Source organism: Zingiber officinale, chromosome 2A (genome assembly GCF_018446385.1).
Source record: "Zingiber officinale cultivar Zhangliang chromosome 2A, Zo_v1.1, whole genome shotgun sequence".
In the NCBI taxonomy this organism is placed as follows: domain Eukaryota; kingdom Viridiplantae; phylum Streptophyta; class Magnoliopsida; order Zingiberales; family Zingiberaceae; genus Zingiber; species Zingiber officinale.
In genome coordinates, this window is record NC_055988.1 from 129,727,657 (window position 1) to 129,743,681 (window position 16,025).

At 35.9% G+C, this 16,025-nt stretch overlaps 2 protein-coding genes across 3 annotated transcripts; both read right to left on the minus strand.

Annotated features, from left to right (window-relative positions):
• Positions 1-3,706: 3,706 nt before the first annotated feature.
• Positions 3,707-4,502, minus strand: LOC122040018 (protein MARD1-like). Its single transcript, XM_042599405.1, has 2 exons — positions 4,091-4,502; positions 3,707-3,956 (listed from the first exon to the last, which is right to left on the minus strand). Exons 1-2 carry the CDS (start codon positions 4,474-4,476, stop codon positions 3,770-3,772), a joined length of 573 nt encoding a protein of 190 aa, XP_042455339.1. The 5' UTR covers positions 4,477-4,502; the 3' UTR covers positions 3,707-3,769.
• Positions 4,503-6,609: 2,107 nt separating this feature from the next.
• Positions 6,610-9,091, minus strand: LOC122042315 (ethylene-responsive transcription factor 1-like). Of its 2 annotated transcripts, XR_006129199.1 has the most exons (3): positions 8,749-9,086; positions 6,931-7,810; positions 6,610-6,816 (listed from the first exon to the last, which is right to left on the minus strand). XR_006129199.1 is itself a non-coding variant. In XM_042602354.1 (2 exons), exons 1-2 carry the CDS (start codon positions 8,987-8,989, stop codon positions 7,044-7,046), a joined length of 1,008 nt encoding a protein of 335 aa, XP_042458288.1. In that variant the 5' UTR covers positions 8,990-9,091; the 3' UTR covers positions 6,930-7,043. The 2 variants fall into 2 exon arrangements, 1 of the variants encoding a protein (XP_042458288.1); XM_042602354.1 differs by lacking the exon at positions 6,610-6,816 and having other exon boundaries at positions 6,930-7,810; positions 8,749-9,091.
• Positions 9,092-16,025: the final 6,934 nt, after the last annotated feature.

The window sequence follows — 16,025 nt, forward strand, 5'->3', positions numbered from 1 at the left end:
CCATTTACAAGATATAATCATAAAAATCATAATTATTATCCAATAAAATTATGAAAAATCATGTCAATAATCATGGTAAATACATAGGATCATAAATTACTTATGCAGTTAAATTATGAATTTCTACCAATAGTTTTAATAGTATATCCCCTAGCCCATGTATCTTATTAATATTAATAATATAATTTTAGATTTATTTCAAGTAGAATTAATTACACTTTAGGTAGAGTTTGTTATCTAGGGAGCTTCATCCTAAGCCCTAGAGGATGTTTAAGAGGTTATCTTGAGTTTTGAGATTAACCCTTAATAGTTGAAGGGTTAAATAAACAGTGAAAACCCTTTGGATTGTTAACATAATTTTTTGGTTGACAAAATAGGCTTTTGGTTGACAAACAAAGATGTTTAGTCAACCAAAATAGGGTCCAGCTCTAAGTTCCTTTTCAGTAAAGGCTACTAGTTCACCTCCACAATGTGAGTTACTTGCCCTTCAGTCATAGTAGCATCTTCTAGATATAAGATGCCTACCCTAGAATCCTTCAAGTTCCTCCTTGATCTGGACTACTTGACCTTGAGACCTTTCAGTGTCTTCGCGAATCTCGATACAAGTTACTTCCCATGAGTCCTAAGTTCACTCAATCCAAGTTACATTCTCCCAAATCCACTAAAATTTTCCTCAATCTAGACTACCCACCCTCAAGCTCTTTGAGCACCTTCTCAATCTACACTACCTATCCGCAAGCTAAAAGTCCACTCAATTTGGATTATTGGCTCTCGAGCTCTCACTACAAAAATAAAAAAATTTACTAATGAAAATTTCCATCATAATTTCATCAGTACAGGTACTTAGTGATGAAATTACGATGAAAAATATTTTGTTGGAAGATAATTCGTCGGGAAATAATTTACTGATAGAAAATAAACTCTGTCGGTGTTTTTCGACGAAAAATTAATTTTCATAGCAAATATCACCAACGGAATAATATACTCCGTCAATATATTATAAAGGAATTACCAACAAAATATACAATTTCGTCAGTAATTACCAACGGAATCATGTTTTCTATCGGTAATCCCTTTAATTATAATTTACCGAAGAAATCGATATTCCTTCTGTATTCCATCAGGATTTTAAAAAAAAATAAACAACAAACTTGAATTATGTTCTACCCTATTTACAATTTTCATATACAAATAAAATCATCACAAATGATGACATTCACAATCCACACAATCACATTTCATATTCATCCATACAATCACATTTCACAATAGACACAAACATATTTTCACAATACAAACAAATTTTACAATCCATAATAGAAACAATCACAATCATCTAAGACAAACAAAATCTAAACATAATCAGTAATAGAACATCCATACAAAAAGCTAATAGAAAAAAGAGAGTACATTATCCATAATATATCTGAATAGTACCTCCATATATAAAATAGAAATAGAAAATCTCCTAAAAAAGTCAAATATAATAGATTTATATCATACTTATGTATAAATAAAAATATTGCATATATATATATAAAACCAAATTTAATACATGGATAAAAAAATAAACAAATGATAATCATCAATGTTAATAAGTATGGACTCCTGAAACATATAGTATTACAATGTTTAGAAATTAGCTAATTTTGTATGATAAATATATTTTACATGATTTATATATGATAAAAAATTTGAATTTTAGTTGAACAAACCTCAAAAAAAATTGATCAACAGGATCTGATAGATCTTAAGTCTCATGTAAATCAAAATTAAATGGAATTGATGGCGGGAGGAAATTAGCTATGAATCGTCGCATATGAGCCATGAGAGCATCATGATCCTCACATCGCTTCCGATCCTCCTCAACTCTGCTATGCATTTTAGTAGTTATCCACTGTTCCATCTTCTTATCCATTGAGGCAATTTGAGTATACAGTTCTTGATTTTTTTTTTTGTCTTAAATATTACACCTCAGAAGAAGAGGAAGAGGAACCATCACGACCCCTAGAAGTCCTCAAACGATCAAATCCGACTTTAGCCTGAGAGTCAAAGCCATAGAGGGTGGAGTTTTTTGTCCGCCCACTGATAACATCATAATTTAAATATACCAACACTAAAATCACCAAATGACTACATCTAAATTCAATCATGTAAAATAGAATATATTTACTGTTTATTAAATTATACCTGAATAAGAGTAGTCTAGCCGGAGCCCCACTCTTTTCTCTCCTTCCCGATCTCTGCTGGCTGCCAGCACATGGTTAGCAACTTTTCCGCTTACCAACACGTGGCTGGCGGCTTTTTCGGCCGCTAGGCATGTTATGCTAGCTTTGCAGGCCACTAGCCTTGTGTTGGCAGCTTTGTCGGCTGCTAGCATGAGGTTGGTGATTGTGTCGGCTGCCAGGAAGCGATTGTGTTGGCCGCTAGCAAGTGGTCATCCGCTAGCAAGTGGTCAACCACTTGCAGCTGGCAGCGGTTGCTGGTACCGTGGCCAGCCATTAGCTCAAAGCCGGTTACTTGGCTAGTCGCCAGCCTACAGCGTAGCTGGCCGCAAGCTCAGTAGGCAAATATTTTCGTCTTGCACTATCGCAAGCTGTGGCTATAAGCTTGGTTCACCGCATACTCTTTTGTTAAGTTTGTTTGTGATTCGAGATTCCCGATGGAATCTTGATTCCGTCAATAATCTTGTATTACCAACAGAATCACATGATTCTATCGATAATCTAATGTATTAAAGATAGAATCACGTGATTTCATCGATAATCTAATGTATTACCGACGAACCGACCCCACAGAAGTTTCCCACCGGCCACCAGTATAAATCGAGTACATATGATGGATGGCCTAAAACCTAGCACCCCTTAGTTGTAATTCTCATTTGGAGGAAAAATCCTTACAAATACATCGTAGCTGGGAATTGAACCGTGGATGTTTGAGAGACAACTAAGCGCTCATACCACTGCACATAGCCCCGGGGGCTTCTCTAAACCCAACTAGCCCTGGAGGTGACCAGCTCAGCCCCACGAAAATTTTCCACCAGCCACCAGCGTAAATTAGGAAGCACTCGCGGTGGGTGACCCAAAAGCCCAATATCCCTTGGTTACACGCCTAAAATAATAAACCTAGCTAGCCCTGTGGGCGACCGGCCCGGTCCCACGAAATTTTTCCACCGGCCACCAAGGTAATTCAGGAAGCGCTCGTGGTGGGCGGCCCAGAAGCCCAACATCGTTTGACTGCGCGCCTCATTTGGAGGAAAAATTCTTACAAATTTGTTATAGTTGAAGATCGGACCATGGATACTTAGGTGACAACCTAGATGCCCATACCATTGCACCATAGCCCCGGAGGACAGTCCAGAAACCCAACATCCCTTAGTTGTAAGTTTTATTTAAAAAAAATATCTATAAATACACTGTAACCCATAAATATTTAAAAGACAGCTGAACAACCTTACCAACTCATACAACAAATATACATTTTAGATTCTCAACCTATCAAAATAACGTGATCTAATTCAAGAGAGAAACTCTTTACTCACATTGAAATTGTCAAGGTTAATTGTGCCCATATTTGCCATACTCAAGGAAATACAACTACTTTCATTTATGTTAATATCTATTTAAGGCATTTCCATTATATATATATATTATTTTTATGATACTAATCAATGAATAATAATTGACAAGCACAAAATACATTAATATACTCTTAAAATATTTTAATATATTTAATTATGAAAATATCAACTAAGTGCAGTCTGTCTTCCTTAATGAAGTGCAAACGCCGTCAGACACAACAAGGCAAGGCCCGGAAAGAAGTTCTCGCCGGCGGCGAACGGCGATCTCGGCATCTCCGTCAACTTCTTTATGGTTTGCGACCCATAAATTTCCTGTTTCTCGTCAATGATCATTTGCTTGTACCTGCACTCCGTGCTGCAAAACCCCTTCTCTCCTCTGCATCACAAGTATCAACACTAATTAATTAGCAGAAAATCATCAATTTACAGCGACTTTGCTAATCGGTCATTAATTCGGTAAATCGATGCTGCAGAACATGCATGATCGAGTTGAGCCTGAAGTTTAATTACCTATACATGTAGATATCTTTTCCATGCAGCCACTTCTTGCAAAGGTTGCACCGGCTAAGGAATTCAGCCACCTGGAACCCCTCGAACGCTCCTCCGATCATTGCCGCCGGAGACTCGGCTGGAAATTCACCACTGCAGACACTTGCCGCAGTAGACGTACCGCCAGAATACAGATTAGAGGTCCGAGAAGAAGTAACTGCGCTCACGATCGTGGTGGGCGGCGGAGTGCTCTCGGCTCCGGCGGTGTTGTCGAGGGCGGCTACGATGGCCAGTCCGACGACGCCGCAGCATGGGTCGAGGTTTCTCCGGGGTTTGAGGGAGTGCAAGTGGGCGTCGGCCGACCACGACCGGTCACCGGAGGTGGCCGGGTGAAGCTGGTTCGCCATCTTGGCCGGAGGAGGTAGGCAATGGCCGCGTTGCTGCTGTCTTTGAAGGCTTATTATTTATGGGCCAATGATTGGATGCTGAAGAGCTACCGGCTGACGGCTGTGAAGAGCTCACTCGCACGCACAAGCTGTAGGGGGGAGTGGACACCTGCGATGATCGTGAACCGGGTGACCGGGACTTGGGGCCAGCGAAGTGGGAGTGGCAGAGCTGGGACCACGCCAGTTGTGGCGGACCCCGAGACGTCGAGGGGAGGAGACCACTCCACCCCTCGAGTTGAGGCGGGGGGCCGAGTCGACATCCTTCTTCGATCCCGCACATGGGTCCGTGCGCGGGCGACGAGATGTTGGATTTGCAATGGTTGGACAGCTTGGCTCCCATCTGAAGCGGAGGAGCTTTTCGTGTTCTGTGATTGGAAAGTGGCACGGAATACTGTAGCTGGGACGACGTTGTGGACCAATCAATGACGAGGAAGATGGAGTGTGGTCGTTAGGTGTTCTCGGATTGGCGTGATCTCGTGGTGCGTGGCCGGTGGGACCATGGTGTTCTCGGCCATGGTTGACAAATGGCAATTTACTAAGACACATCTATTTATAATTTAAAATTTTCAAAGGTATATCTATAACTTTATTTTTTTTAAAAAAAAAAAATCTTTGTTATTCATCTAAATCGAACGAATCACAATCGATTAAATTAAATTTTTTTTAATAAACATCAAATTTTACCATTAAAATCGAATATCGACTAATTTAATCCATTATTGAATTAATGAAACTTTTTATATCAATTGATGGATGATATCATCCATTGATATTAGATTTTATCTTTTATTATATTATTATTTATATTTAAATAAAATTTATCTTATTTTATAATTTTTAATCCAAGTTTTTCATTTATCAAAATTTCACATTATCTAATTGAAATATTTATTGATCATCTAAGTTCCTGCTTATTTTATTTTAAGCGTATCTTTTAAAAAAAAATTTAATAAATGTAACTTTCTCTTTAATATTTTTATTTTTTATCTTATTCATCCTTATATGCTCGTATATCCATCTTAACATTCTCATCTCAATAATTATATCTTCTACTCATGTGATAATCATTGATCAATTCAACTTCATATAACATAGCAAAAATAATCCTAAAAACTTAAGCTCTCAATTAAAAATAACTCGTCATCTTTTATCTTAATAATTGTCTCATTACGGCTATGTTTACTCAAGAATGTGGATGAGGAAAGGAAAGGAATCAACTATGGAAAGTTATCTTTGGAGGAAGAGAAAAGAAATGGTGAAGAAATTTTTTCCTTTGCACACTTGTTTACCTTGATAGAGGAAGGTGAATACTTATGATGTAATTTTGTAAATCAAAAAGGGTGCATGCGTCATTTTTTTGGGTACATAGTGTAATTTTATGAGTTAAAAAGGCTACATGCGTCATTTTTTTTTGTATATGGTGTAATTTTGTGAATGCAAAAGGGGTACATGCGTCATTTTTTTTTCCATCCGCTGCTTTCCGTCCGATTTTGAGGTGATCGATTTTGGCTCAAAAATTATCCGCGGATGGATTGCGTTACTTTTCCTTCGGCAAATTTTAATGAAGTAAACGACGGAAACTTTTTCACTGTGAAAACTTTTCCTTAATTTTGCTTTCCACTCTCCCAAGTAAACATAGCCGTAAACATCTAATACTACTAAACTTAAATTTCATATATTCTCTTTTTATCCTACTAAACTAAAATCTTTTACTTCTAACATTTCTCACCAAAGTTCAAGTTTAGAATTTACTCTTTTACGTATTTCATCTACGAGATATATATATATATATAACACTAAAATTTCAAATTAATTGAATCCAACTCTTTCGAATTTGTTCAATTAATTTAATTTAACCCATCTTTTATTCATCCGTACTTACAGCAAAAAAAAATGAAAAAAAAAATACAGAAATGACCAAGAACATGGGGTATGAATCCAGACAAAAGATTGAACTAATATATTATTGACGGGTAACAAGATGAAGATATTATTGTGGAACAGTACCTGCGTTTACAATTCATTTAATACATACACCATCAATTTTAGCCTCACATAAATGTCCACCTTGAGGAGTAAACAATGAAAAAGACAGACAATGAAAGCATCCTGTCACCTCTTGAAAAAGAAAATGCAGAAAATACATATCAAGTGCAAAAGTTACAGGATAAGACACTTTACATGGCAGCAAAATAATGCTGTTCTTGATGATTGTTCAGAAAACCATATTCTATTCCACATAGATTCATAATAGTCAAGCAAGCATTTCCATATCTTGCTACCCTTTATCGATATTGGTTCCTGAGAAAGCAAACAGAAGGTAAGAGAAAAAACCACTTTGTTCTCCACAAAGAGATAGATACATGTAAGCAAGCATGGCAAAACGTAAAACAAGGTCATTGAAAGATTTCCTACTTGTTTGCTTGAATACATAGTACACTGGTAGAGCTAGCTGAAGTCCCTTAGTAGGCACTGCCCGCTATGGGCATGTCGTCAAAGCTCCAGAGGTTCATTGCACTCTGATCATCCTAGGTCAGCTCGCAACCAAATAGATAGTCCATCGACAGATCAGAATTCCCCTCAAGGTAAGCAAGTCGCAGGAACTTTATGTAGGCATCGAAATCAGATATATCTTCAGAGATTTGAACTCCATTGTTCTCGTTGGAATTGTTCAGATGGCTATTGACTGCCAATGATCCAGTATCATTGTTTTGGATAACTGTGGGAGTGGTAATTGAAATAATCTCTGGGGATTTGGCCTCTTGTTCACACATAAATCCTGGATGACCAAAATTGTTACTTCCCTCATTCGCATGAAAGCTTAGACCTTCAAAGGACAATATAGGCTTTGTCTTTGAAGATGGATTTAAAAAGCCAGGCTTCGTTAGACATTCTTCCGGGAGGCCCATGGTAGAATAGAATTCACAATTTTGGTTGTTCAGATCCTTCAACTCCATGAATTCATGTTTTTCTGAATGCTTCAGCTTCTGTCCCCTTATGGTGTTAGGTTTTAAGTTGCGTTTTTTGGCATCTCGGTTGGCTGCAAAGGGGAAGTTCACCTTGGCTTTTGTTCCACGTATTCGGCGAGCCTCAGCATCATAGGCTCTTGCAGCCTCCTCAGCAGAATTGAATGTACCGAGCCAAATTCGAACCCCTTTGCATGGGTCTCTAATTTCAGCTGCCCATTTGCCCCATGGACGCTGGCGAATTCCACGAAATTGATTCTTTCTCTTCCTTTTGGCTGACTTAGCATCATATCCTCCAAGATCTCTTGATCTGAGAGTAGTTAAGCCCCCTGCAAGATTAAAGAGTGTCTAACCCAAGTTGACAACACTAAATTTCACCAAATCTATCATTTTTACACTTTTACATCTTTTTTTCAAAATGTTAACCAAGATATTTGGAAGGAATCATTTGGTTCGCCAAACACAACTCTCAGTTAAATTCAGCATACTATCGAAGAGAAGTAGGGACAATTGATCAAAATCTATACTTGTACAAGTCAGTAAGTCACAACTCATTGTCCGGTTCAGGTACACATTTAGTTCCATATAGACATATATGGAGGCACTCCTTTTCCAAGTGGATTATTCATCATCATAGAAATTTCCCAATTTTGCTTCTTCAACCCTTGTAACATAATCAAATCATATTAGAGTAAAAATTCTAACTATTACCGATATGCGAAGGACAAACTACACAGAATGGAGGAAGGGTGGTATTCAATGGCTATAGTTAGGGCAATCCTAGCAAGATTTTTGAACTCTTTGGAGACTCTTGGTGTGTGCATATGAAGGATACTTACCCAAGTGCTTAGGCTCCACTCAGTTCTTCATTTACTTGTTCTATCTTCACTTTGTTCCCGTATCAGATGTGGTACGACTAAAATAATTTAAGCGAACTCTATAACCTTCACAACCATATAGATAGTTCCAGTAGATCTAAGCGTCTGGCAATTCCCAATTTTGTGAATGTTGAAAATAAATCTCGGATCAATCTAACGTTCCCAGTTTAACAAACACAGAGAATCTGATGCATCCTCAATTACAGTTTCCTCCCAAAGAAAGATCTTAAAAGTGAAAAGGAATCTTATGGGAAAAAGGAAAACATAAGAGAATCATTAACTTACCTTGGTGAAGAAATCGAATTAGAAATCTTCCCAAATTAACCGGAGAAAGAATCGGAAGTCTAAAAAAATATTCCGGAACTTTAGCAGCGAATTTTTCTAGTTACCTTGAGCGAAGGACGCTCTGGACCCAAAATCAAAGGGCTTGACATCAACCTCCTCTTCTTCTTTGTACTCCTCCTCTTCCGATTCAACATCGAACTCCTCGAAGTCAGCCTCGAAGTCGTCGTCGACCGCCATCCTGAGTTGCTTGCTCTTCCTATTACCGCGGGGCCAGAGATGCTCAGCCTTCACTCGGCGGAAGGGAACCGGCGAGATAAGGTCGGAGATGATTGCTCCGCCGCACATATCTTCAAAGATTTTATCTTTTCTTCCTCTTCTCTTGGAAATCAAGGCCTTAGCCGTGGATCGGGAGTGGGCTGGAGGTGAAGTGGTTATTTATATACATCAAAAGTGGACGACTTCTTAAAAAAGCATGAAATTGGTGAGTGGGGTATTAATATTAGTGCAAATGGGATCGTGGGAACTAGTTTAAGGGCGGGTGGTTTGCATTTTAATAATTTTTGTGTAAAGCAATAAATATCAATGTCTAATAGAAGTTGTTACGGACAAAAATACTTAGAAATGTACACAACACAAAAGTCGTTCTTAATTTTTTAATCAATAGGGATGATAATGAATTAAATTCGGATCGAATTTTATATTCTTCGTTCTCATATCTATCGAGTATAAGATCTTCAATAAATATATCTATACCCATTAAAAGATCGGATATCTTTTATAATTATAATTTTTCTTCTTTCTATCCAATTATTATCATTCAACAAAAATATATTAAAATTAACATCCTATAAAAATATATAAATAATTGAAGAAATAGATTAAACATCTATTTAGTCTTCTTCTAATATCAATAAAAATAGTAAGTTGATTTTAAAAAAAAAATCTTTCATATATGTATATATATTATTTAATCGGGTATTCAGGTCGAGTATCGGGTATTGATAGTCCCTCCATACCCTCCTCCATTCGGGTCAGATATCGGATCCTCCATCGAGTTTGGGTGAAATTGTCATCTCTACAAGATGATGTCTCAATTTCAATAAATTAAATAATAATTTTTTATAGATAATTAATTTAAAATTATTAGACTAATAGTTATCCATTGTGAGCACTTCTCGATTTATCTTAGTAGTCGATGAAAAATTTCCGTGAAATCAAATTGATTACCCCTAGGATTAGTTAGTGTAACATAGATACTTAGTATTAGCTAAAAAAGAGCTCAATCATGCCTCGTTGCAATGGTGCAGTGGTAAGGCGCTTCTCACTTTCTCAAGCATTTAAGAATCGAGTCTCGGCTTGAGTAAATTAACGGATAAATTTCTTTTAAATTCGATAAATTAACGGATAAATTTTTCTTAATGAACGATTGACTTAAGAATACTGGATTGATAGATCATCCACTACCGGTGCTTCCCTATTTACCTTAGTGGCTAGTGGAAAATTTTGATAGGGTCGGACTGATTACCCCAAGATTAGTTGACGTAAGTTGAATATCTGATAAAAAATAAAAAAAGGTTCAATGAGGCACGATGCAATGGTAAAAGGTAAGGATGATTCTCATACAATGAAGGTTCAATGTGCATAGTTTGAACCACTGGTGACGCTGAGGTGTCATATTCAGATCCATCTATGCTTCTCGAATTTATCTGATGACCGATCTTTAGGGTTGGATCATCCATTTTCACGACTAGTTGGATCAAAGGCGCGCAAGCACACACGAGTAACGTAGAGACAAGAGAAAGGTCGAATGGTTGTTAGAGGGACGAGGATTCTAAGGCAATGAAAATATCTATCAATGCCACTTTGGAGAAAAATTCTCATCCCAAAATCTATTTGTGGAAAAGACTCTGAACTATTTCCACCCAAGCTATTGCACAAGTGATCAAAGCAAAATAAATCAATTAGGATTTTCCCATTCAAACTTATAGAATGACTCTTTTCAAATATTTAATCGATTAGTGAGTCATACCAATCGATTCGACAGCTTTTATTCGATTGCCCTAATCGATTCAGAAAGCGTCGATTCAGAAGCTTTCTGTTTACGAGAGAAAGTAGCATAATAGATTACTCTAATCGCATGAACTCTCTGTTCTGTCATGAAAAATGTCACAATCGATTAGCCTAATCGATTGGAGCAGGCTTAACTGATTGCTTCAATCAATTCATAGTCGTTTATGTTCTCACGAAAATAGGTCAATCGATTGGCTCAATCGATTGAACTTCAGCCCAATCGATTCTCAGCCTCACTATGATCTCATTAAAACCTCTCAATTGAATGCCCAAATCGATTGACTTAGGGCTAATCAATTCCTTAATTGATTGTCCAACCCTAACTTACTTGATCCAAGTCTAGGGTTCCCTTGCCTAATATTCAATCAACTGTGACCTGTTAGGACTTTCCATTGTCTAGCATTCGGTCAACTTTGACTTGCTAGGACTTCTTCATCGAGTGTCTGGTTCTCCGTGACCCCCTTGGACTTTCCCTTGCCAACTCCCATTATACTTCTAATCACTAAGTATCTAGTTAACCTTTGATCAACTTGGACTTTCTCTTTACTAACTTCCCGTAGGACTTTCGATCATCAAATGCAGCCCTCCTTGACCTACTTGGATTTTTCTCTTACCTGACCTCCAGTTAATACTAATTACTCAATAAACTTCCAACCTACCTAACTTCAATTAGGGTTTTCTCTTGTCTAACCGCAGTTAGGGCTTTCTTTTGCCAACGTGCGATTCTTCTTGACCCACTTGGACTTTTCTTTGCCTTCAGTTAAGACTAGCCACTCAGTAGACTTCCACCCTGTCTAACCCTAGTTAGGGGATTTTTTTTTTTTTGCCAATGTATGATCCTCCTTGACCCACTTAGACTTTCCTTTATCTAACCTCAACTAGGATATCACTAGATAAGTATCCGATCCTCCCTTAACCTATTTGACTTCTCTCTCATATATTGTCAAACATCAAAACTCAAACTCGAGCTAATTGAGCTTAGCCAAACTCGTCAACCTTGACTTGAGGACAATTGCACCATCAATCTCCCCTTTTTGATATTTGACAATATGTTTAAGTTAAGCTAACACATTAGTCCAATTTCCATCTTCATCTCATGCCAAAACTTGAATGAGGGGTTTATAACTTAAATCGTATATTCTCCCCATTTAACATACATCCAAACTCTTCCCAAAAGTTAATTCATTCAAAGCAATCCAATAAAAATCTCATACTTTTCATTGTATTCTATGCTCAACCTTAGCATACATCCATCACAATGGAGATTCCTAATCTTCCATTGTCTTCTCATTCTTATCATTTTTTTTTAAAAAAATCTCAAATCATGCCTTTAAGGAAGACCTCCCACTCAAAATATGCTCCAACTTCTATCATTGCACCAACAATTATTTGGAGTTCCTAAACCTTTAGAAAATTCTAAAAATTTAAGTCATGAGGTTAAAGATTCAACCTTGAATCTAAATCTCCTCCTTAACTCTAAATTTGTCCCCTTTAGCCATCTTTTTCTTATTTTTATCAAGAAAATTATCCTTAAATACTTATCAAAGCATTGCATAAGGTTAGGAATAGTTAAATGACCTAAGTGTGGCTTAATCATCTGAAGTAAACTCATTTTAGTTGAAATCAGAACTGTCAATCGATTAGTTCAGATACCAATCGATTATGGCATATCTTAATCGATTGGTTTAAGCTTCCAATCGATTCTGCATGTACCAATCGATCAAATGATTGATCTCGGGAGTTTCTGTCCTCCCGAAAATTCACCACCAATTGATTGCCCTAATCAATTGGTGCAAAGTAATCGATTGATCCAATCGATTACTATAACTAAAATTTTCTAATTTCAATTTTAGTCCAAAATTTAAAATTTCATAAATAATTATACAATTTTTAAAAAATCATGAAATTTCATATAGACAGTACTTATATTATATACTATCATGAAAAATAGTTTCCTATGAAAATACCTTTCATTTTCAAAGAATGACACAAAATTAAAAATCATTGAAATTTCCAATGTTCAGTCTAACTTTATAACTAACAAGCAATGGTGATTTCTATCAACAAATAGACTTCGTCAAGGTTTTCCAAAATAATTTGGAAAAGATTTTAAAAAATAATTTTCAACCACAATATTTGGGTTAAATGTGTATGACTTGTACATTAACTTTCCCCGTGATTGGGCTTCAAAAAATTCATATATTTTGATGAATCTAAAACTAAAAAAAATACACTAAATCAATATTTTAAGTTTTGTTCATCCTCCTATCATCTCACTTGTATTTAATATGTCTCCATATATATACAAGTCAACTCTATAGTTTTTGTGAGATATACAATAAGTTTTCCCTAAACTAAGGGATCATGCATCCTATCTAAACCCACTTGGATTTTCTTCTTGCTTAACCTCTAATTAGGATTAGTCACTCGGTAGACTTCCACCTTGCTTAATCTCAGTTAGGGTTTTCTTTTGCCTAACTACAGTTAAGGCTTGTTTTTACTAACGTGCAATTCTTCTTGATCCACTTGCACTTTCATTTGCCTAAGGACCAGTCATTCGGTAGATTACTATTCTGCCTAACCTTAGTTAGGACTTTCCTTTACCAACATGTGATCCTCCTTGATTTACTTGGACTTTCCTTTGCCTAAACTTAGTTAGAATTTCCTCAGACAAGTATCTGGTCATCCCTTGACATACTTGACTTCTCTTTCACATATTATCAAACATTAAAACTTAAACTCGAGCTAACTCAAATTTATCAACCTTACCTGAGAATGACTGCACTAATAATTTCTCTATTTTTAATATTTAATAATATATTTGAGAATGATTGTACTATTAATTTCTCTATTTTTAATATTTAATAATATGTTTAAATTAAACTACCTTATTAACCTAACTTTCATCTTCATTCGATGTTAAAGCATGAACAAAAGTTTTCTGACTTAAACTCTATAAAATCGAGTTTTCCTCTACTCATGTGTCTTTCCTTCGTCACGGTTAAACATAACTTAAGACAATAAAAAAGGAATGAACTAAATAGGGAAGTCATTTTCAAATTAGGTAAAATATTGACCTTTCCTGCAAAATGACTGGGATCGAGGATGGCATAAGCAGCTTGACCATGTCTAAAGGGTGAATAGTGCAAATTAAAACTTTCTTAATCAATGAAATGGTTAAATGATTGTGTACTCATGTAGACACTGGGATTTAAATTTTGGCACATTATATTTAAAAAGTTTGAAAATTTAATGACATTATGTCATCCATTGGATTTATCTATATTTTTTAAATTTATCCTAATAATTGAGATCGATCGATTTTAAAATTAATTAAATAGTAAAAAATTGAACACTTAGATTATAAAAAAACATATCAAATGATATAATAAAAATATATAAATTGACAAACAAAACTATAAAAAAAATATTCAGAGATTCCTTCTAACCATGATCTATTGTTAGAATTGATGGGTCGTCGAGGTCATAATGTTGTAATAGGATATCTAGATTGTCATTTAGATACTCGTGGTTTGAACCCAGCTACGATGTATTTATAGAAATTTTTCCTCCAAATGATAAGCATAATCAAAAGATATTGGACTTCTGGGCTGACCGTCACTTGTGCTTTCCGATTTATCCTAATGATCGATGAAAAATTTATATGGGACCAGATCGATCGCCTACAAAGATAATCAATGAAACTAATTAGAATTATCTTTATATTTTTTTGGTTAGAATTAATGGACTAAAGGGAGTGAATTGTAAAAATAGAAAAATCAACTACGCCTATGAAACAAGCCTTAAATAAAGTTAGCACCATGTAAAATACAACAATGATTAACAACTAAGGCTAAAACAAAATATTATACTTGGCTACCTAGTTGACTCAACAATTCAGTTGAAAACATGCCTTCTTTTGATTGAATCTAGTTGAGGATGTTCACTTGAGATCGAGCTCCTTCTCTGACGTATTCCATGGTCAAATACATGCCTAGGTAGAATTCTACCCAGAAACAAACTTGAGATTAAATTTCCTTATAAACCCTCAAGCTCATATTTTCCTTACGTCTTCAATGTAATTGATGTTAGAAATACAATTAAAATTTCATATTAAAAATACATTAAAAAAGATCATAAATTTAAAAGATAAAAGATATCTCTATTAGTATAAGATATTTTGGATAGAGCTCAAAATAAATCTATGAGGATTTAGGTCCAAAATGAACAATATTATACTATTATAGAGATATGTGAATTGTTTTAGTCCAACAAATTGTACCAGAGTTAAGTTGCTTTTCACTGGACTAACCACCGGAAGAAGCATGTATCAGAGCTATGGTTTAGACTAGATGTCCTGCAGAGAGACCCAGAGTAGGTCAATAGTAACCAGATGTTTGCGAGGAGGCCCGGAGTAGGTCAACAGTGACCGGATGCTTACAGGGAGGTCTGAAGTAGATCAAGAGTGGTTGGATGCTTGAGAAGATACCCGGATCATGAAAATAATGGCGGTCCTTCATTTAAGGGGAGAATATTGAAAATACAATAAAAGTCTCATATTAAAAATACATAGAAAAAATGATTAGTTTAAAAGATAAAAGATATCTATATTAGTAGAAGACCTTTTAGATAAAGTCAAAAATAAATCCATAAGGGTTTAAGCCCAAAGTAGATAATATCATATCATTGTAAAGATATGTAAATTCTTTTGATCCTACAATTGATTCTTTACACTTTCAATGTTGGTGCAATTGACCCCGGGTCAAAGTTCACCAAATTGACCAAGCTTAAAATGACTCTAGTTGGGATTTCATTATTTGATTAATATGTTAGTTGATCGAGTGAGACATCAAGTAGGTTAAGGTTGATCAAATATTTGATAGTCAATTAATATGTTAAGTTGATTAGCAAAAAGTTCATCAAGGTTGACTAGAGACTTAACAAGATATGAAAGTCCAAGTAGTTTATGGTCGACTGAACACTTAACAGTAAAAAGTTCAACATGAAGTTGGCGAGATAGAAAGTCCAAGTGGATCACAGTTGACTAGACACTTAGTAATCAGAAAAGAGAAAAGTTCAAGTGGATCACGGTTGATTGGACATTTAACAGTCAAAAATTCAACAAGGAGTTAACATGAGATGTAAAGTTTCGGTAGGTCAAGGTTGACCAGATGCTAGGTAATGATGAGGTCCTGGCAAGTCTAGGTTGACCGAATGTTAGGTGAGTAGAGTCCTGACAGGTCAATGATTGACCAAATATTAGGCAAAATGAAGACTTGATAGGTTGAGGTTAATCGGATACCAGACAAGA